General features: G+C 39.2%; 1 protein-coding gene across 2 annotated transcripts; it reads left to right on the top strand.

Moving 5' to 3' along the window:
* The first annotated feature begins 1,055 nt into the window (after positions 1 to 1,055).
* Positions 1,056 to 9,953, top strand: LOC132857341 (uncharacterized). Of its 2 annotated transcripts, XM_060887312.1 has the most exons (9): positions 1,056 to 1,193; positions 1,361 to 1,464; positions 6,288 to 6,371; positions 6,491 to 6,820; positions 7,260 to 7,574; positions 8,384 to 8,527; positions 8,658 to 8,698; positions 9,538 to 9,640; positions 9,770 to 9,953. In XM_060887312.1, exons 3-8 carry the CDS (start codon positions 6,326 to 6,328, stop codon positions 9,625 to 9,627), a joined length of 966 nt encoding a protein of 321 aa, XP_060743295.1. In that variant the 5' UTR covers positions 1,056 to 1,193; positions 1,361 to 1,464; positions 6,288 to 6,325; the 3' UTR covers positions 9,628 to 9,640; positions 9,770 to 9,953. The 2 variants fall into 2 exon arrangements, with proteins under 2 accessions (XP_060743295.1, XP_060743294.1); XM_060887311.1 differs by lacking the exons at positions 1,056 to 1,193; positions 1,361 to 1,464 and adding an exon at positions 1,519 to 1,592.
* The last annotated feature ends 13,083 nt before the right edge of the window (positions 9,954 to 23,036 follow it).

Raw genomic sequence — 23,036 nt, 5'->3', positions numbered from 1 at the left:
GTAACCGGCGCTACTTCTCTCCGTTTATGACTATGGACGAATCACTCACGTACTGTGCTACTCCACAGCGGCGGCGACCCGCTGGACTAAAATATTAATAAAAATTTTAGGGGTGCTGAGCTCCTTTTTAGCCTCGCCCATGCTACACAGTAAACATTAACACACGCTGTAAAACGAGGCAGGGGGGCGGGGCCTTGCGTAATTTGCGGGGCCCTACGCAACTTGCGGAGTGTGCGTATAGGGCCGATCGGCTCTGGTGACCTCTACAGTGTGTACTGCAGGCTTGCATACTAAAACTAGTGAAACTGCAGAATCGGGCACTTTGGAGTGTGTGTTGAAGATGTTAGAAAGGGGGCTCGAACACACAACCTTACCTGCTCCAAAACCCTGAGTCAGGCTGGTGGGGTTATGAGATCTCTATTAAAATAAGAATGCATTGTTAGATTATCTTTTTTTTATGAGATTTAACTTTAAAGTTAAGTGTCTTTGAGTCATTGTTATTCAGTACAGTGTTGTTTGGATCCGAGATGAAGTTTCATCTACAAATGAATGGTGTTTAAGGCACCATTGACTGCAGTGGTCCTGATCAACCTGCTGTTCTTACCTTCCCTGTGAGTGGGAAATATTCTGTTGCACAAAATTCCAAATAACAGTTGGTCTGAGTCCAGTGTGTATTATCTCTGTAGTCAAAATTTGTGAAGTTCAGGGAAGAGGATGGAACTGGTATAAATAATATCTTTACTGGATTTTTGTTTTGAGTTTTTCTTTTCTCTTATTTATTTATTTCTGTATTAAAGTTTTTTTTTCACTTCTCTAATTTTTTTTATATTAATGTTACACTTTGTACATTCAAGATGAAGTGATGAACTTCACAAAATTTAGTTTTTATCATTTTTGTTTAAATATCTAAAAATGTAGAGGAACTTTTCTTTTTTAGAGTACTTTTTTGGGGAGAAAGTGACGTCAGCGGGGCACATCTGGTGGACGCATGCGCTCTGAGGTCCTTCAGGTAAACTCTGTGTATATCAGAGTTGGAGGAGCCTCTACCCTGTTCGATCTGAGGATATCGCCATATTAACAGATTACTAGTTCCAGATCTCATCTCTGTGTGATTCTTGAGGGTGACGGTGTTCGTTCCAGACATGCTACATTAGGACTTGTTAGGACCAGATTTCCGGTCCATCCACTACAGGGTGCGGCGCTGATACTTTAACCGTGTTTCTGTAAAGAACATCTGGATTAAATAACATGTATTAGTGAATAAAGTGTGTTTACAGCTGGATTAACCGCAGTTTTACAAACCAGGACGGACACCGACATAAGAACAGATTTAATCGTTTTTTAACTTTATAATCCTCAGAATGTTCACACCAGACAACTGGACCAGGCCTGAAGACCTTCCGTCTGTAGTCACTGTTTAATGTTGGAGATTCTACAGACAAGAAACTTCACAGAATCTTTACAGTAAGTGATCAGACTAAAATAAAGAGAAAGTAAAAGCTTCCTACAGTCAGGGTGATGATGTAATATGACACTAAACAGATGGCAGCAGGACATTAAATTCACACTGGAAATGTTCTTCTGTCTCTGAGGTAAAGCTGAGTTTGGAATTCTGCTCTCTCACTATTTTTATTTTGTTTACTGTGTATTTTGCTGATTTCTGAAGATTTCTGTTGGAAAAAACTTGGCATTGTTTTGTAAAGAAACGTAAGTGATGTAATATGATCAATATTAATGTAATACTGAGACAGTTTAGTGTAATATGATCAATATTAATGTAATACTGAGACAGTTTAGTGTAATATGATCAATATCAGTGTAATACTGAGACAGTTTAGTGTAATATGATCAATATCAGTGTAATACTGAGACAGTTTAGTGTATAATTCTGTTATACCAGTGTTCTTCTTCTTCTTCTTTCGGCTTTTCCCTTCAGGGGTCGCTACAGCGAATCATCTCTCTCCACCTAACCCTATCTTCTGCATCCTCAACACTTGCACCCACTAGCTTCAAATCCTCATTAATTACATCCATATACCTCCTCTTTGGCCTTCCTCTTTGCCTCCTGCCTGGCAGCTCCATGTCCAACATTCTCCTACCAATATACTCACTCTCCCTCCTCTGAACATGTCCAAACCATCTTAATCTCGCCTCCCTAACTTTGTCCCCCAAACGTCCAACATGGACTGTCCCTCTGATGTACTCGTTCCTAATCCTGTCCAATCTTGTCACACCCAAAGAGAACCTCAACATCTTCAGTTCGGCTACCTCAAGCTCTGACTCCTGTCTCTTCTTCAGTGACACTGTCTGTAAACCATACAGCACGGCCGGTCTCACCACTGTCCTGTACACCTTCCCCTTGATTCTTGCTGATATTTTCCTATCACACAGAACTCCTGACACCTTTCTCCACCCACTCCAACCTGCCTGCACTCGCTTCTTTACTTCCTTCCCACTCTCTCCATTACTCTGGACTGTTGACCCCAAGTACTTAAACTCCTGTACCTTCTTCACCTCTTCACCCTGTAACCTTACTGTTCCATTTCCCTCCCTTTCATTCACACACATGTACTCAGTCTTACTACGACTGACTTTCATTCCTCTTCTCTCCAGCGCAAACCTCCACCTCTCCAGGTTTTCCTCCACCTGCTCCCTGCTCTCACTACAGATCACAATGTCATCTGCAAACATCATCGTCCAAGGAGACTCCTGTCTGACCTCCTCTGACAACTGGTCCATCACTATAGAAGGAAGGGGCTCAGAGCCGATCCCTGATGCAGTCCCACCTCCACTGTGAACTCCTCTGTCTGACCTACAGCACACCTCACCACTGTCCTGCTCCTCTCATACATGTCCTGCACCACTCTGACATACTTCTCTGCTACTCCTGACTTCCTCATACAGTACCACAGCTCTTCTCTTGGCACCCTGTCATACGCTTTCTCTAAGTCTACAAACACACAGTGCAACTCCCTCTGACCATCCCTATACTTCTCCATCAACATTCTCAGAGCAAAAATTGCATCCTTTGTGCTCTTTCTGGGCATGAAGCCATACTGCTGCTCACAAATTTCCACCACCTTCCTTAACCTAGCTTCCACTACTCTTTCCCACAACTTCATTGTATGGCTCATCAACTTTATCCCCCTATAGTTGCTGCAACTCTGCACGTCACCCTTATTCTTAAAGATCGGCACTAACACACTCCTTCTCCATTCCTCAGGCATCCTCTCACTTTCTAATACCCTGTTGAACAAACTAGTTAAAAATTCCACTGCTGCCTCTCCTAGACACTTCCAGACCTCTACCGGGATGTCGTCAGGACCAACTGCCTTTCCACTTTTCATCCTCTTCAAAGCCTTCCTGACTTCATCCTTTCTAATCTTATCTACTTCCTGTTCCACAAAGTTCACCCCTTCTACTCTTTTTCCCTCTGATTTTACTCATTCATCAGCTCCTCAAAGTATTCCTTCCATCTCCTCTGTACACTCTCCTCACTTGTGAGCACCCTTCCATCTCTATCCTTAATAATTCTAACTTGCTGCACATCCTTCCCATCTCGATCCCTCTGTCTAGCTAACCTGTACAAGTCCTTCTCTCCTTCTCTAGTGTCTAACCTAGTGTACAACTCTTCATATGCCTTCTGCTTGGCCTTAGACACCTCCCTCTTCACTCTGCGCTGTAACTCCTTGTATTCCTGTCTATTCTCTTCAGTCCTGTCCATATCCCACTTCTTCTTGGCTAATCTCTTCCTCTGGATACTATCCTGAACTTCCTCATTCCACCACCAAGTCTCCTTATCTTCTTTCCTCCTTCCAGATGACACACCCAGCACCTTTCTCCCTGTCTCCCTGATCACTTCTGCTGTAGTTTCCCAGTCATCCGGCAGCACTACCTGACCACCCAGAGCCTGTCTCAACTTCTGTCTAAATTCCTCACAACATTCCTCCTTTTTCAGCTTCCACCACTTAGTTTTCTTCTCTATCTTTGACCTCTTCCTCTTACAGACCATCAGAGTCATCCTACACACCACCATCCTATGCTGTCTGGCTACACTCTCTCCCACTACCACTTTACAGTCACTAATCTCTTTCAGATTGCCTCTTCTACAAAGGATGTAGTCTACCTGTGTTCTCCTACCTCCACTCTTGTAAGTCACTCTATGTTCCTCCCTCTTCTGAAAATACGTGTTAACCACAGCCATGTCCATCCTCTTAGCAAAGTCTACTACCATCTGTCCTTCAAGGTTCCTTTCCTTAACTCCAAACTTGCCCATCACCTCCTCATCACCTGTGTTCCCCTCACCAACATGTCCATTAAAATCCGCTCCTATCACCACTCTCTCACCCTTGGGAATACTCTCAATCACCTCATCGAATTCACACCAGAATCTCTCTTTCTCCTCTAACTCACAACCTACCTGCGGGGCATAACCACTAACAACATTCAACATCACCCCTTCAATCTCTAACTTCAGACTCATCACCCTGTCTGACACTCTCTTCACCTCCAGAACATTCCTCACAAACTCCTCCTTCAGGACCACACCTACCCCATTTCTCTTACTATCCACAACATAATAAACAGCTTGAATCCTGCTCCTATACTACGAGCCTTGCTACCCTTCCACTTGGTCTCCTGTACACACAGTATATCCACCTTCCTTCTCTCCATCATATCAGCCAGCTCTCTACCTTTCCCTGTCATAGTACCAACATTCAGAGTCCCTATTCTCAGTCTTACACTCTTACCTTTCCTCTTCTCTCTCTGTCTGTGCACTCTCCTCCCTCCTCTACTCCTTCGACCAACAGTAGCCCAATTTCCACCAGCGCCCTGTAGGTCAACGGCGCCGATGGCGGTCGTTGTTAACCCGGGCCTCGACCGATCCGGTATGAAATTCTTACTGACAACTCGCATGGTTAGATTTGGCAATGTTTTATGCCGGATGCCCTTCCTGACGCAACCCTCTCTATTTATCCGGGCTTGGGACCGGCACAGAAGTCACTGGACTGTGACCCCCATGGCTAGATTGTTATACCAGTGTTATTGACATGTAATCATCTTGTTTAATGAACAGGGGTAAAAAGTGCTTCATGTTCTCTCTGTGTGTTTTCAGGTGAACGTTGTCTAGCTGATACCGTTGTCTGTGTTAGATAGTTTTGTGATTTATTTCTTACTGCTGTGACTGGGGGAAAGAGACAGAACCTTTCTGATGTGATAAACAGAATTTATTGATTTTCAACAACTTTACATAAGCTTTAACTTTTCTACTTCAGTATCCCAAGATTTGCATAAACAACGCTGCACTACTTAAGATGTGGTCTGGAATAAAAGATCCCCATTTAAATTCTGTTTCCAGTGACATCACTAACTCATATTGTGGGTTACGTTTATCTAAATCTGTGGTCTGTTCTGTCAGTAGTTTAATGTTCTAGACTCTGCTCTGTGTGATAAACACAATCACTGATCCTTTATTCACACTGATGGACCTTTTCTCTAAGAGCAGATCCTTTATTTCAGAGACACGATTACTTATTCAGAGGGAGGATTAATGTTAAGGTGATAAACATCCACCTAATAGTGAATAAATATCACAAACTTCACAACTAACTCTGTAATTTCACGTGTTTGTATAAAAGCTGATGGTTTCTTCTTTCTACATGAATGATTGTGTACACGTGTTATACTCAGTCATGTGTTCATACGTGAACTGAAAGGTAGATTTCTGTGTATAAAGTAAATCAGTATAAATGGTGTAATGTAGTGGTAGAGCAGGATTTTTAGCTCCTAGCATTGTTTTGTGAAGGCTGATTAGATTTAGTTCTCAGCAGTTAGTTCAGGTTGTTTATGATGTAACGAGTCTCTTATTAATCTGATACTCAGTAAAAACACTAAAACTCGTATCCTGATCCCTGTACAGTGTTTAGCAGACGCTCTTATCCAGAACAACTAACATTTATCTCATCATACAAATGAACAGTTGAGGGTTAAGTGTCATGATCAAACATAAAGCAAAGACAGCTTGATATTACTGGGAGTTAAACCCATGACCTTCTGATCAGTAGGCCATGTCTGACCCACTGAGGTCACACTATACAGGTCAACACAGTATATTTACAAGGATTTTTTTAATCTGCCTGAAAAATGAAACCAGTGAAATTAAGAGACATTTGTAAATATTTGGATTCACTGAAGAGTTAAACACATGCTAACTGCTATAGAAGTGTGTGTGACATCAGTCAGCTGTTCTGTCACTTTTATTTATAACGTGTCTCTGTTTGTGTCAGAAAATCTGCCAACACTCCACAAGAGTCTTCCAGACATCATGTCCCTCCTTTATATTTCCATCTTATGGGTCTGTGCCTGTGTGGGTGAGTGACCAGGTTCTACAACACCAACAAGACAGAAGTGTCCTTCTATTGAATCAAATATCACAACAATGTTTTGTCAAATGTTACAAATCCTGTAGATTGTAATGTTTCTCCCACAGACAGTGCAGAATCTCTGGTTACTGTATCAGCTCCAGTGGCTTCCACAGTCATCCTGCCGTGTAAACTGACTGAAGACTTCAAACTAACATCATTTATTAAGTGGCAGCTCAATAAAGACACTGTGTTTGAGAGAAACAGTGATGTTACATATTCAGGTTCAGGATATGAAGGACGTGTGGATGTTCCTGAGGACGAGCTGCGTAAAGGAAACTGTTCCCTGGTGTTGAAGAACGTCAGAGTTACTGATGACAAAACCTTTACAATGGTACATGTGGACACTAACACTAAGGAAGCAAAAGAAATTAACAGAGTTAATCTCTCAGTCGATGGTGAGTAAAGTGTTCAGTGTAAAATATTGACTAATTATAGAAGTCACAGTGTCTCAGATAACAGAGCTGGAAATAAGGAACAATAACAACATCTATTATAGAGAGGAATCAATACTTTATTTAGAGTTAACAGATGATGTGTTAGAAAAATACACAAATACAGACATAAATAAGACACAGACAATATTTTATTTGTAGAAAGTTTGTCAGAAAGGTTCAGAGGTCATCTGGGTGAGATTAGAGATGTTCATCAGGACTGAGATCCTGCAGCAACAATTAAAACACTTTTACTTTCATGTGGACAAGAACAAGTGATCAGATATGAAGCTCACAGGACAACAAAAACAATCAGTTTCTATAAAGTTTCTATAAAAGAAATAAAAATATAAAGTTCCTAACATCAGATCATTTCCTAAAAGGTTTTTCTGTGTCTCTGAAGCTCTTCAGATATCAGCTCCAGTGGGTTCCACAGCTGTCCTGCCGTGTGATTGGAGTCATCTGTCCATCAAAACTCCTTACGTTAAGTGGTTTATCAATACTGAGACTGTGTTTGAGCGAAAGGGTAAAGATCCATATCAGGGTGAAGGATATGAGGGTTGTGTGGACGTTCCTGAGGATGAGCTGCTTAAAGGAAACTGTTCCCTGGTGATGAAGAACATCAGTGTTAATGATACAGGAATCTACAGCAGCTCCATGTTAATTACAGACACACAGGAATCTGTCTTGGTCCAGAAGGTTAAACTGTCAGTTGTTGGTAAGTGGATTAATCTCAGACGATACTGAGTACGACACATATCAGTACACAAAGTTTAAAATGTCTGGAAAGTTACTGAGTGACTTGAGCAGCATGTTTCCTGTAGATGTCAGTGTTTTTCAGTCCTGGTTGAGAGAGAACTACACAGTTTAATGTTCCCACAGATCATTCTAAAGCTTTTCATGGCTGTGTTAGACTGAGTGAGGAGAACACACACCTCCTGTCCTGTATTTCACTACTGTTTCAGCACACACTCAGTCACTTCCTCTCAATAATCAACACTCAATCCTCATCTAAGAGCCTTGTGATCTGATAAATTACTGAAATGGTTCTTAACCAATAACTCTGATCTGACATTGATAAAATATCTTCACTTTCCATTTCCAGTTGATTAAAACATTATAAATGTAGAATAAATGAAAGTGATCCAGTGTTTGTGATCCTTTCACTCTGAACAGGGTTTCATGGAAAAAGCAGTACATTAGGATGGAAAAAGGAACCTGGTTAGATTTTAATGACATGACAAGGGGGTGTGTCTAAAGTACAGGGCTTTTCTTAATCTGGTGTGAGCTCCAGTTCTAAACATCTCTTATTGTTCCTGGATAAACTTTAATAAAACACTTCATATTATTATAGCAGCACAACACTGATTATTATTTAAGGATCAGTGATGACATCATCTGCATGTATGGCTGAAAAACACTGAACAATATCAGTAAATGTAGTCTGATGTTTGATAGATTTTCTTCGAGGACACGTTTTCCTCAGCGCTGTACTGATATCTCTGTGTGGTTTAATGTGTGTTTTAGAGGTCAGTGTTAATGAGAGAGGATCTTTATCAGAGGATTCAGACTCACACCAGACTGGAGGGAACAACTGGATTATTATATGTGTTGTGATCGTAATCATCATCATCATCATCTGTGTGTCTGTGTACTACAGCAGGGTGAAAGGTAAAACTGGTTAAAATTGTTATTTTAATTTTGTGGTAATTGTGTTTAACGTGTCTAAGTTTATTGTCTAATATTATAATTTTTAAATATTTATCTTATGTTTCTGAAAACGGAAAATCATCATTATCAGTATCTTCATGTCTCAGACGTGCCACCAACTCCAGTGAACAGGTACGAAAACATTTAAATAAAAATAAATAAATAAATAAAATTGTGACCACTTTTTTGTTGTTAGTTAAAAAAATCATTCGATTTTGGTTGTAGTTCAGGTGGGGAGTTTACAGAAACATGGCAACCTTCCCTGCCTACTTTGGGTCGCTGTCATTTTAAAGGTACATTAGACAAGATCAGAAACTTTGGTCAGAAGAAGCCTCAAAGTTTTTTATTTAAACTTTATACTTCTGGTCATTCTGTGGTACTTTATTTTCTGTGTTATTTTTATTTCCTTTTCATGGAGCAGTTTTTTTGAGCACAGAGAATGATCTTGATGTGCAGGTGAAAGTTCAGACTGAGATGGAGGGAAGGGGCTCCGTGGGATTTCTATAAATGACTGAGACGAGGTTCAAACACAAACAAACCTGTTTCAGTCACATAATACACTCGTGTTGAGGTCATGACTTACATCAGTATTATTTATTCACTATGTTCCAGGTTCTATGTGTTAGGAACAAAGAGAAAAAACTGTACTTTTACATTAAAGTAAAAACATTGTCCTGTTTTTTTCAGTCACCATCACACACTCAGTCTGAAGTGTTCTGACTCTTACACTAATATTATTTATTTATAGGATTTATTATCAGTTATTAATCTAATATGAAGCCACAATAATAAGCCAAGTGTTTAAGGGGATTAAATTAGAAATGTGACAAGAAAAGTGTGAAATATTCTAATAAATGTAAGTGAACAGAATTCAGTAAACAGAACAGTGCAGTTAATGTCAAAGTTTAGACAATAAACAGAAAAAAACTCTTCAGTGTTTCTTCATCATCTGAATCTGAATCTCTCTACAGGATGGAAACAGACATCATCACAGTGTTCAGTACAACACAACGTCCGACAGTGTGACGTACACAACAGTCAACACACAACCACAGAGTTAATGACCAACACAAGGTGGCACCAATTATTTATTTCTTTTCTTTTCTTTTTTATATTTCTTTTCTTTAAAGATGAACTTTGGCATGTTTTACATGGTATAAAGTTGTTTTTTTCACCACCTTCCCTTCTCCTTTCCTCTCTCAGATGGTCTGCTCTGATCTCATCATGGATTTCAGATCATCTTAAACTTCATCCCTGCACCACTGAGCTGATGTTCATCTCTGGAGCTTCATCACCATGACAGGATCTTCTGATTTACTGCAGAACTCTCAGATCACACATCATGGACCATCAGTTACTCTTCTATCTCACCTGATGTGGTCTTGGTCATGTGATGTTACACTAAATAATGAACTGTGAACAGCAGTAATTTTTACATTTATATTTTTATTTGTTGTTTATTTTGATGTAGTTTTTTGTGTTTGCATTGCAGCAGTGAACACAGTATGTACAATGGCTGAAGTCATGTGTAGGAACTTTATACTGTAGTTGAGGAGGAACCTGGGTTCAGCTTCTCTCAGTAATATAAATTAATATCATGTACTGTTACTGAAGTTTTATTACAGGGGTGTTTCTTTTTACTAAATCTTTACTTGTTTAAAATATAATAATAAGAAATAATAGTATGCGTGCCTGAGTGTGTGTGTGTGTGTGTGTGTGTGTGTGTGTACTGCATAGGAGATACAGTATGTGCTAGTGGCTAACTGTAAGGACTCTGCCCGGACTCTGGCCACGTGCGTTTGTTTATGTTTCTCGTCACGTGTCTGCCCCGCCTTCGTCTGCTCATCCCTGTCATCACACCTGATCCTTATTGTGTCATTGTCCTTTTTGTATTTAACTGTGTCTACTGTGCGTCTACTGTGGTCTTAGTCCTGTTTAGTCTCGTCTCGAGTCTGTGTTCCTGTTTTGTGTTCTGTCATTAAACCCCGTTTATTTATGCTATCCTGCGTTTGGGTCCGCTCTGTTCCGTGTTCATGACACTAACAGATTTATAAGATGAAGCCTTTATTTTTGTCACATCTCCATTACAGCACAGTGAAATTATTTCTTCATATATTTTATTTTGTCCCATAACTTTGTTTGAGGTCAGCCAATATTATTGCGTTCCCTAGACAAACTACTTATAGAGAGATGCCTCACTGCCACAGACTACTGAATCATTCTGGCAGACCAACACCACTTTGAGGCGTTTCACAGGAGCAGGTCAGGAAACTGCCACAAAAATAACTTGGCCACTGTTCTGATGGAGAAATGATTCAAAATCCCTCTGACTACTGTGCAGGACTTGTATCAGTCATTCACTGTTGTGAATTAGACTTGTTTTTACTTTTTCCTTTATACTACATTTCCCACAATCCTCTACAGATTGCGTCACCGTTTTCCAGTGCACTTCATTACCCATAATTCTCACCTGAGGTCTATAAATAGACCTCATTTCCTTTCTTTTTTTCATTTAAGCACTCAACCATGTGTGTTTGAATCCTTTCCATAAGATGAGTTATGTAAGTTATGTATTGTATAGTTTACTTGAATCTGATGGGTTGTATACTTGTCATTAGTAGGTTTACAGATATTATGTTTGATGTTGTATGACTTCCATCCTTATTATTATTTGTGAGCCTGATTTCTCTGTTGTATTGTTTGTAGTAACCAGAACACCATCTTTACCATCCTGTGTATCCTAAGCATTCCGCTTACCCTGTGAAACCTGTGTACTGTGCATCCAGTTTTATTGTCAACAAGAATAAATGAGAGTAAAGGGATTAAGTTGTTCTGTGTTTAACAAGACACACCACCAAGTTCTACATGTCCACTGAACCTTGGATACTTTTAATATCTGTTATCCAACATTCACAACAGAAACTGATGCCGTTTTGGCCTGCATGCATATTTTACAGTGAAAAACGTATTTAAGAAATTATTTACGTATTTAAGAAATACTTGATGGGAGTAAAATCAGTCATATTGTATTTTAATATATTTATTATATGAAGCCCCAATAAATGTACAATTTATATGTAAATATATACAGTAAACACAATATTTATCATTTTATCAATAAGAAATATTCTTCATTCTTCGTCGATAGTTTTGTCTGATTTTTTGGGAATGTAATGATATCTAAAGTCATAGTAATGATGTCTAAACATCCTCGTGCTCTTCCTAGAACAGTCGTGTGAAGACGAGTGAAGATGATTTTCAGACTTCACAGCACATTGGTTTGGATTACAGCCTCTGTTCATGAAGCCAATGTGATTGAAGTGTTGATGATTCCAAAGTGTTTAATAAAGAAAACTAAAGGTTTGTAGCTAGTAATATGAGAATATGCTCCAAACAACATTACCACAATATGTATTCTGAAACGGGTTCAGCTCCTCTTAGTAATATAAATTAATATAATGTACTGCTACTGAAGTTTTATTACACGGGAGTTTTGTGTGTGTGTCTGTGTGTGTGTGTGTCTGTGTGTGATCTATATTGAACCCTTGGAGAAAAATAAACCTTTTATATTAAAACTGTTCTAAAATACAAAGAATGTGTAAAGTGAAATCAATGGCATTACCTTTAGAGTTCTACCTCAATATAGATAACTCAGATGTTTTGATCGACATAATTATGAATTAAATAATTAAGAAAATATCAAATTGTTCATTAAATTGGTGAAATAAATGAAACTGAAATGATAAACACTTCACTAAAGAGGTTGCTGTTATCAACACTATAGACAATTTCCCCGTAACTCCGTGTTGTTGTTTGTGTTGTTTCCCAGCTATAAGGACAGACACAGGGACCTTTTTCCTCAGTCTTTATAAAGTCAGTAGGAACACAGACATCACAGAGTGTCATAAGAGTCTTATCAAGTCAAAGGAGCATGAACTTCATTGTGCAATTGTAAAAATATCCGTCTCCTACACTTTTAGGTAAAAAGGAAGCACTCTGCTGTTTATGAGTCTGTCTTCACTCGTGTGAGACAAAGTGTGAGAAGCTTTTGTTCTAAGTGTGTTAAAGAAGCAGCAGCTGTATGTGTAGATGTTCGTGTGTATTTTCCTGGACACTCTGGGTATGTGGACAAACTCTGTCTAATCATCAGGTTCATCTATTTAATCATCACTCATTTAAAACAGCTGAATGAAGTCCAGTATACGATCATGCTGAAGAGCTCAGTGACTATAACTGTGACACACAGGACACCAGCTTTACAACATATCATTTATAGATGTGTTGAACTACTACTAGGGTTTGGAGGATGTCTGGAGAACTCAGGACCAACAGTAAAGTGTGCTGGAGGAGGGATAATGGTTTAGATAGTCATGTGATTCTATCATGTGCAGATGTTTAGGGAAGAACCATTTCCTGTTCCAGCAAAGCGATACCCGTGTGCACAAAGCAGCTCCATGAAGACATTGTGTGGGATGTGGTAACCAAGTGGTTAATATGGTTGTGAGTTCAAATCCCAGGTCCACGAGCTGCCACTGCTGGGGCCCTTGAGCAAGGCCCTTAACTCTTAATTGATCAGATGTATAAAATGAGATAAAAATGTAAGTCTGCATCTGTCAAAAGCTGCAAATGTAATGTGAGGTGGTGAAGGTTGAAGTGAAGAACTCGAGTGTCCTGCACTGAGCCCTGACTGGAACTGGAGTCTCCTTAATATCTCAACATCAGAGTCTGATCTCACTGATGCTCTTGTAGCTGCAGGGCTCTCAAGTTTTGAAGACAGGCAAGAGTGACATCTCCAAACCTGAAACAAGGTATATTAAATACATGATAAATTGTAAGTTTTAAAGTATAAAGTAAAGTATAATACTTTATAATATTTAGTATAACGTATTGAGCTGGGCTTCTTGATAGGAAATATGGGTGTGTTGCATGGGCTGTTGGTTGGAATCATGACTCCTACCTAGAGTAATCCTCGGATTGTAGGTCTAATCCCTTCTTTAGCCTGCACTGATGATGGGTATTGCCTTTGGTATAGAAGCCTTACATTGGGTTGAACCTGAATTTGTATTTATCCTGCTGATTTAACAAATCCTACATCTGTCTGATGTTTTGTCCACAAGGTGTCAGGCATGCTTCATTGTCCTCCACTTCATCTTCTGTTATGAGTGTCAGTGTGTGTGATGACAAGTGCATGTGTGAGTAGCTACCATGCTATCTATCTATTGCCTTCTATGAAATTCTCATGTATTTGTTATCTGGTAATATGTTTGTATGGATTGTGAGTTACCTTCCACTCCCTGATCTGTGCTGCTTCTCTAATCATAGGTCCTAAATCTTTGGTCCTAAATCTTCAAACCCTTCATAAGAGAGATATGTGGGGCGGCTTTTGGAATGTGATGCCATGCCTCTAACTTATCCATCAGGAGCATCATGGCAGCTGTGGGCATCTGTCGTTGTTATTTCGAACTGTTTCGTTTTTATTAATCCATTCCACAGTTGTCCATATTCCTTGTCTTCTCTGTCATAATCATAATACAGGGTGCAGTGTGAGGGATCTTTTGGTTCTTCACAGTCCGGCCACATGGCCCGTATCCACATTTTCCACTTTAGGTAGGTTTGATTTAGTCCAGATGTGTTAGGGTCAGTGTATTCCAGCCTGTACACTGTATCATGCTTCATTTGTTTGGTTGTTTGTCAGAACTCAGAGTCTCACCCCATATGAAAAATAACTATATGGTTTATATACAACAAACATATATCTTTCTTTCTTAAATTGGCCAGAGGAATCTTTATGGTTTCATGTAAGTCCTATACAAAATCAGACCGATTATGGCCACTTTCATACTAAAAAGCACACATAAAACTTGTAAGGGACTTTTGGGTGGGTCATATATAAATATTATAAGAAATCTTATATGTGTTTTATATGATAACAGTATGCAGTGGTGTATGTTATAAGTAGAAAATATAGGAAATAACTGATATTCATATACAAAACATTTAAAGATCTTATAGTGAATCACATGCTAGTCAAATTAAAGTCATACTGGATTTATTCACATTTTGTGTAATTTGTTTACATGTTTTTGATACAGATTTTATAGGTTTTGAATAAGAAAATGTCTGTGCCTTCTCTTCAAGCTTTATAAGTTTATGACCTAATTCCTCATATTACAGCACTGATATTACTATATATCTATATATACTGATCATATATGATTTTAGTCAAGCAAAAACAAGATGACAAACAAAAGATGATAAACAAAAATTTGCGATGGAAACACTTTTATTTTTAACACAATTAAAGTGACACAATCAAATTATACTCCACATAAGTCATTTTGAATTACAACTTATGAACTGAACTCTTTGCTCAGAAAAAATAGAACAAACCTTTAACAACAGAATACCTCAAACACACAGTCATGGCCATCAGTCATCAAAGAGCATTAAGGTTTCAGAATCTTTTTTAGTTTTCTTTTTCCATCTAATTTCAGTAAGTTTGGCATTGATGACTGCACCAATGCTGGAGGGCACCACATGAGGCCACTTTTGCAACGTTGCTCCTGTGAGACAAATAAATAAAAGGCAGAAAGCATGTAGAAAAATCAACAGAAAAGTGTAATAATACCTCATAGTGTAGCAATATAATATGGATAAAGATACTCACTCTACAGTACATAACTACAACAGTGGCGGCCAGTGACTTCGTTTTCAAGGGCGCACAATGCGAAGCTCATCACAACATGTATGTAGCCCATCGTGTGTGGCTCTTTATGTCAATTATGTGTTTGGCACGTCATGTAAACTTATGTGCATCATGCCTGATGTCAAAATACATGCCTGCTGCAGACGCTTCGAAGGGGTTTATGATAAAAGAGACGCTCAGGTTTGCCAGAAACTCCCTTAATCTCATGTGTAATTAAAGTTTAGTGTTAAGTGAGTGTCTTGCGAGTATTTTTTTGTGAATGTGTCTCTTTTATCATAAACCCTTTCGACGAGTATGCTGCAGGCACGTATTTTGACATGGCATGATGGCATGATGCACATAGGTTCACATGACGCACCGAACACATATTTTATATTCGCGGCCCTCGGTAGGGAAGTCACCGGCCGCCACTGAACTACAATATTCAACTGATTTGAAACTTAGGGGCTTTTTACACCTGGTCACTTCATGCGTTTTCTGTGATCCGATAGCTATCCGATGGTAAAAAGACCAGGTCTAAATGTCCTCCGTAAACGTTTTGGAGACGGATATAAATCCGATGGTACAAACCACTTCAGGAGGTGGTCTGGGACGCATTTCAGATGAAACTGGACAGGTGTAAATGAATGTGTTTGTTCAAGCCACATATGTCAGCGCTATACTCCTCCCAAACTGAAGTACGTCACTCGCAGTTGACTTGCGAATCGTGCATCGCGCCAGAAAGAAACATGTTTTCCCACTAGTGCTGCTCTGATCTTTCACCCAGGTGTCTCGATGGGTCTTAAAATGCACTGCTGCCGCCAGCAAAAACGCAGCAAACAGTAAATGATTTTTTTTTGTAGCAACCGCATGTATTCCATTTCAATTACCCCGTAAATGAGGTAAAATATATTAGCATTTTGGGCGGGAGTAGAAAGATCGGATCGATATCCGATTCGCCAAGACGCATTTATGTGGCCTAATGTAAATGGAACAGTTTTAACAAATCAGATAGCTATCGGATCAGAGACAACACATGAAGTGACCAGGTGTAAAAAGGCCCATACTGTAGATGGCATCCACTTTTATTTTGTCAAGAGCCTGGCGTTGTGGCCCAGGATCCTTAGATGTTCCTCGAAGATTGCTGACAAGGAGCACATCAGTATGAAACACAGCTGTCAGGAGTGTTCTCACAAAACTGGAGGCAGAGTTTGCATTCTGAGCCACAGCTCAAGCCAGTCTGTCAACAAATACATTCGATCCAGGAGAAATTTCCACCTATTTTAAGGAAGCGTACAAAAACAATTTATTATGCAGTGTTGCCAGAGCTGCAATAGTTTTATATACATTATAGGGGCAAAAAATTTGAGAAGCTTCTTATCATGTTTGACCACTTTAGTCATTAGAAATATTTAAGGGGTAGTTCACCCAAAAATGAAAAATCTGATGAACACAAAGAAAGATATTTTGAGGAACATTTGTAAACAAACCGTTCATGAGCTCCATTCACTTTCATAGTATTATTTTATCCTACTGTAAAAGTCAATGGGGCCCCTGAACGGTTTGGTTGCAAACATTTATTAAAATATCTTTCTTTGTGTTCAGCAGAACAAAGACATTTATACAGGTTTGTAACAACATGAGAGTGAGTAAATGATGACAGAATTTTTATTTTTGGATGAACTGTCCCTTTAAGTCTAGTCCCAGACTAAAATGTATGTTTTAAGTGTTCAACTAAAATATCTTGCACTGACATCTCAAATCTATCAGTGTCATTGTTTTGTTGCAAGATACAAACCAGTAAAGTTTTTGTAAGGCACATTTATTAAAAAATAAAAATAAAAATAAAAATGTAGATATTTAAATATAACTAAGGCCTATTCCTGACTTAATCTAAGCCCTGTTTGTGAAGCCAGGCCCAAAAGTATTATTATATTATATCTTATTTTATCTTACCAGTGTGTTCTCAGCATCAGTTTCATCTGAATCTGTATACCTTGATGGTGGGACTGTGGCCCTTTTCTTACATTGCATTAGTTTGAAATCGGTTGTCTGAAAAATAGTTAAAAGTAGGACAAGAGATCAAATTAAGGCACTTTACAGCCAAACCTATTTGAAACTAAGGACACTTAATTGCTATTGTAAATATTATTTGTTAATGGTATAGTTACACATCACAACAGCTTAACATTATTGTGACAGTAGTGGACCTGACACTGTAAAAACAAAATCCATTAGAGGTTTACTTACTGCTCACAAACTTGATAGAGGCAGCGTACACTGGCCAGCCATGTTTTGGCTTTTTCCCCTTCTGCCATTCCACAGCAACTGAATAGTCAGTTTGTGGGTATCCATCCTCATCCATCTTGGTGTCATCATATTTGCGTATGGCATCAGTTTTCATCTCGCTATACATCCCAGCATCCTCCCCACTGGACCACTGCAAACTTTCTCATCACCTTGGTAATTATAAAGATTGTGGTTTTCAGTCCATTTAGATTAGGTTCCACATGAAAATTTCACATTTTGGTGTCTTGCGAGTCTGACTGCAATGCATGATTTTTGCTTTGTATTTAACTGGTAATATAGTGTTTTCGGATTTGTTAATTTGTTTTCGGATTTGTTAATTCAATTCAATTCAATTCAATTCAATTCAATTCAATTCAATTCAAGTTTATATGTATAGCGCTTTTTACAATGGACATTGTCTCAAAGCAGCTTTACAGAACGTAAACATAGAGCAGAAGGTAAGCATAAGGAGTAATATAGAGAATTAATATAATAAAAATTCAAAATTCAAAATATATATAGTTCACAGTGTGTGTGTACGTGTGTATGTATATCCCCAATGAGCAAGTCTGAGGTGACTCAGGCAGCAGTGGCAAGGAAAAACTCCCTTAGATTGGTAAAGGAAGAAACCTTGAGAGGAACCAGACTCAAAGGGGAACCTCATCCTCATATGGGTGACACTAGATGGTGTGATTACAAATATACAGTCAGACAAGTGTTGTATTGGTGTAGAGATCACATGGAGTTCAGATCTCCTCTTAGTATCACAGAGTCCAACTGGAGCTGGTAGATCTGTAGATGTTTTCTTCAGGATTCTCGCAGAGTCGGCCTCGTCTAAGCGGAAACCAAAAACTTCATCGCACGGAAGACGATAGGAGCTGGTACAATGTCTGGGTGTCTCGGCATGGGTTGAAAAAGAGAAGAGCAGTGCAAAGGGATTAACATATCTGCTGTTCATAAAAATGTGCATGTCTAGTGTAATAGAGCACAATATAATGTAACGGGATGTATTATGTGTACGTCTGACTAAAGAGATGAGTTTTTAATCTACATTTAAACTGGGAAAGTGTGTCTGAGCCCCGAACACTATCAGGAAGACTATTCCAGAGTTTGGGAGCTAAATAAGAAAACGCTCTACTGCCTTTAGTGGACTTAGATATTCTGGGAACTACCAGAGGTCCTGAGTTTTGTGATCTCAGAGAGCGTGAAGGATTGTAACGTGTTAGAAGACTAGTTAGATACGTGGGAGCTAAACCATTAAGAGCCTTGTACGTAAGTAGCAGCAGTTTGTAATCAATTCTAAACTTAACAGGTAGCCAGTGTAGAGATGATAAAATTGGGGTTATATGATCATACTTTCTTGTCCTAGTGAGAACTCTGGCAGCTGCATTTTGGACTAACTGTAGCCTATTTATTAAAGATGCAGGACAACCACCTAGTAATGCATTACAATAGTCCAGTCTAGAGGTCATGAAAGCGCTTCTTCTGACCAAAGTTTCTGATCTTGTCTAATGTACCTTTAAAATGACAGTGACCCAAAGTAGGCAGGGAGGGTTGCCATGTTTCTGTAAACTCCCCACCTGAACTACAACCAAAATCCAATGATTTTTTTGAAAAAGTGATTAAACTTTTATTTATTTATTTATTTTTATTTAAATGTTTTCGTACCTGTTCAGTGGAGTCAGGTGATGATTTTCCGTTTTCAGAAACATAAGATAAATATTTCAAAATCACAATATTAAACAATAAATTTAGACAAATGTTAAACACAATTACCACAAAAATTCTCTCTGATTCTTTCAGACATTCGGATAAGCGGTAGAAGATGAATGAATGAATGAATGAATGAATGAATGAAGTTTTTCTGCGTGATGGATGAGCGTGACAAAAGACCAAAATGAGTGACTGTCACACTCAATGCCTGACACTTGCTAATTAGTTTTTTTAGCAGTACACAATTTATCCAGTCTTTTTCCCCCAACAAACAAAGTCAACATTTGATTTGTCGTCCTAATGACTTTCAATCAAACATAACATTTAAATGATTTGCAAGAGAGTTATTGTTTTTATTTACATTTTACACAAGCTTTTATTGTCATTTGATCCATAAATATCTGACAAAAAAACGATCTAAGGGACCATGGAGCTACATAGAACAACACAGAGCTAAGGACTGAGAGTAAGTTAGTCCTAGACACATGAAGTGTATCTGTGTAACCTGGTGTAAACAGTGTGAGACAAAAGACAGTGCAGCACCGACCAGTCTGCATGGGCCATTGTGCAAAGAAAAGGATTGTACTGTGTTTGAAGGTTTTCTTTGCCGTCCTCCTGTTAGCTTATGTCACGATTCACTGTTGCTGTATTTGTGTTTCTGAAACAATCTCAGGTAGAAGAAACTAGCATTACATTAACCCCTGTCAGGCCTAAAGCCTACATTTAATATGATATTCATATGTCCTCTCCTTAAGTATGTCCTGTCCTTATGTGTAGAGATGTAAATGCCTGATTAGCACAGAGGTTTTTCCTTAATCCTGATCATTCACTCACTCATAATGTGTCTGTTTTTTAGATCATACTGTTTTTATCCTCATTCTTGATTTGACACTTTTCTCTTATCTTATCTGTGAGTACTTTGCACGTACACATCAGTACAAAATGGCGACTGTTTTTATTCCTTCAGAACATTCCTGGTCTCCTGAATCTTCAGTTGTCACATTTGGTTTACATCTACACATAAACGTCAGGAAATAAAAGCTGAAATCTGTTTTTCTTTTGGTTTGTTTTGTCTGTGCTTTTGCCCAAGTTAAAACACACTAACTCATATGATCAGAGTACTTTTATCACTTATCACATCTTATCATAATTCAGGTTCAGTTCCACAGTTACAGATGAACTTTACTGTAGTTTACAGTAAAGCAGTAAAAATAAGGAGTGTCTTTGGGTCAGTGAAGGAAGGCTGAGAGTCTCAGAGACAATCAGTGAAATCAAACAATGAATCTCATCTTCAATAAAAATTATAATGTAAAAAAATTGGTAAATCATGTATCACGTTCTCAGTAATGCTGAATCTTTCTGGTCTGCTGATCTTGTGGTGTTTCAGTGTAACCCATATGTTGGATTCACATTAAAGAAAAGGAGGAAAATATCTACTGGGTCTGAGATCACCAAACACTTAAAATAACAATTTATAAATAATTTAATGTCTGGAGTCCCGGGTTCGGAGTCTCACACCAAAAAAAATGTTTAAGAATAGTGTGTCTGCACTTATATGAAATCTAATCTTATTTAGTATAACTGCTTGAATAAAGGCACCAACACAGAAATTAACCTGAGTGAATAATGTATTAAAACTCTTTCTTTTTACTTTTAAACTGTATTGTAAGTTTCTGCAAGTTTCTTTTTCTGTTCACATTTAACAAAGAGAAACTTTTTTTAATTGAGCACAATTTACCCACTGAACAATAACAGATGCTATTCAACAATCACAGTAACAACACAAAAAAATAGATATATATTTACACATATATATATATATATATATATATATATATATATATATATATATATATATATATATATATATATATATATGTATATATATCCCAAACAGTACATAACCAAATGTAGAAGTACCAAAGTTCCCAACTGAGGTAATCTTAACGTTGAAGAAACAAACTGTAGTCACAGTCCTGTGAGGGTGCAGTCCATCAGTATGGATTCCACAGTATCGCGTCCTTATCGACCCAAATCCATAACAATCACACTGCGATGAAACAGTCATAGCTGTAGTGTTAATTTCGTCACCTATTTTTAATTTAGTCTTAGTCTTAGTCTTGTGCCAAATGTCCTTGTTAGTTTTAGTCATATTTAGTCATTCACATATCTTTTTTTGTTAGTCAAGATTTAGTCGACTAAAAGTCTCGTCATTTTAGTCTAGTTTTAGTCAAAAGAAAACTCAAGGTATCTTAGTCAAGTTTTAGTCGACTAAAAGTCTTTTAATTTTAGTCTAGTTTTAGTCAAAAAATTGTAGTCTTTTTTTAAAATAACACATTATTACTGAGATTATTACTGATAAACATTTCAGTAAAAAAAGTGTTTCACATATTTCACTCGAACTTGACTGCACATCACATTTTTTACTTTATTGATAATGCTTTTAATCGTAAAGCTGTCATGTACAATAAAAGAGCCTGCGCAGCGACAGGAAATATAATTTAACACAAAAAGCCTGCCTAGACCAGGGGTGGACTTGCGCTCAGGAGTTTTTTTTGAGCGGCGTTTGGACAAATTGTTTCTACGCACACACTAAACAGCGCGAAGCCGCGAACTCGTTCTGAATATTTTAACGGCGTAACAGCTGATGAAAAAGCAGAGACAATTGTAGACGAAAAATGAAGAGAGATTTTATCTTAGTTTTTATTTTATACAAAACATTTTCGTCTCGTTTGTTTCATCTGACCTCCGGCCGTATGTCTTGGACACTCGGGTAAAGAGAGGGGCGGAGCTGTCAACTGATCACCACCTGGTGGTGAGTTGGATCCGATGGCCGGGGAGGAAGTTGGACAGACTTGGCAGACCCAAACGTACTGTGAGGGTCCGCTGGGAACGTTTGGCAGAGTCTCCGGTCAGAGAGATCTTCAACTCCCACCTCCGGCAGAGCTTCAACCAGATCCCGAGGGAGGTTGGAGACATTGAGTCTGAGTGGACCATGTTCTCCACCTCCATTGTCGACGCGGCCGCGCGGAGCTGTGGCCGTAAGGTCTCCGGTGCCTGTCGTGGCGGCAATCCCCGAACCCGGTGGTGGACCCCGGAAGTAAGGGATGCCGTCAAGCTGAAGAAGGAGTCCTATCGAGCCTGGTTGGCTCGGGGGACTCCGGAGGCAGCTGATAGGTACCGGAGGGCCAAGCGAGCTTCAGCCCGGGTGGTTGCAGAGGCAAAAACTCGGGTCTGGGAGGAGTTCGGTGAGACCATGGAAAAGGACTTTCGGTTGGCCTCGAAGAAATTCTGGCAAACTGTCCGGCGCCTCAGGAGGGGGAAGCAGTGCCCTGCTCACACTGTTTATAGTGGGAGTGGGAATCTGCTGACTTCGACTGGGGACATTCTCGGACGGTGGAAGGAGTACTTCGAGGATCTCCTCAACCCCACCGACATGTCTTCCACTGAGGAAGCAGAGGCAGAGGGCTCAGTTGAGGACTCGTCGATCCCCCAAGCTGAGGTCACTGAGGTGGTTGAGAAGCTCCTCGGTGGCAAGGCACCGGGGGTGGATGAGATCCGCCCTGAGTACCTCAAGTCTCTGGATGTTGTGGGGCTGTCTTGGTTGACACGCCTCTGCAACATCGCGTGGCGTCTGGGGACAGTTCCTCTGGACTGGCAGACTGGGGTGGTGGTCCCTCTGTTTAAGAAGGGGGACCGGAGGGTGTGCTCCAACTATAGGGGGATCACACTCCTCAGCCTCCCCGGAAAAGTCTATGCCAGGGTACTGGAGAGGAGAATCCG

The sequence above is a fragment of the Tachysurus vachellii genome, chromosome 14 (genome assembly GCF_030014155.1).
Source record: "Tachysurus vachellii isolate PV-2020 chromosome 14, HZAU_Pvac_v1, whole genome shotgun sequence".
NCBI lineage: Eukaryota > Metazoa > Chordata > Actinopteri > Siluriformes > Bagridae > Tachysurus > Tachysurus vachellii.
The sequence above is the reverse complement of the archived record's forward strand: the minus strand, read 5'-3'. Positions and strand labels throughout refer to the sequence as shown.

Bases quoted from the DNA above. Each gene is read 5' to 3' on its own strand.
- LOC132857341 (XM_060887312.1), top strand. From the start codon at position 6,326: ATGTCCCTCCTTTATATTTCCATCTTATGGGTCTGTGCCTGTGTGG. The intron at 6,372-6,490 runs GTGAGTGACCAG...TTTCTCCCACAG, and splicing joins ATGGGTCTGTGCCTGTGTGG to ACAGTGCAGAATCTCTGGTT. The intron at 6,821-7,259 runs GTGAGTAAAGTG...GTGTCTCTGAAG, and splicing joins AGTTAATCTCTCAGTCGATG to CTCTTCAGATATCAGCTCCA.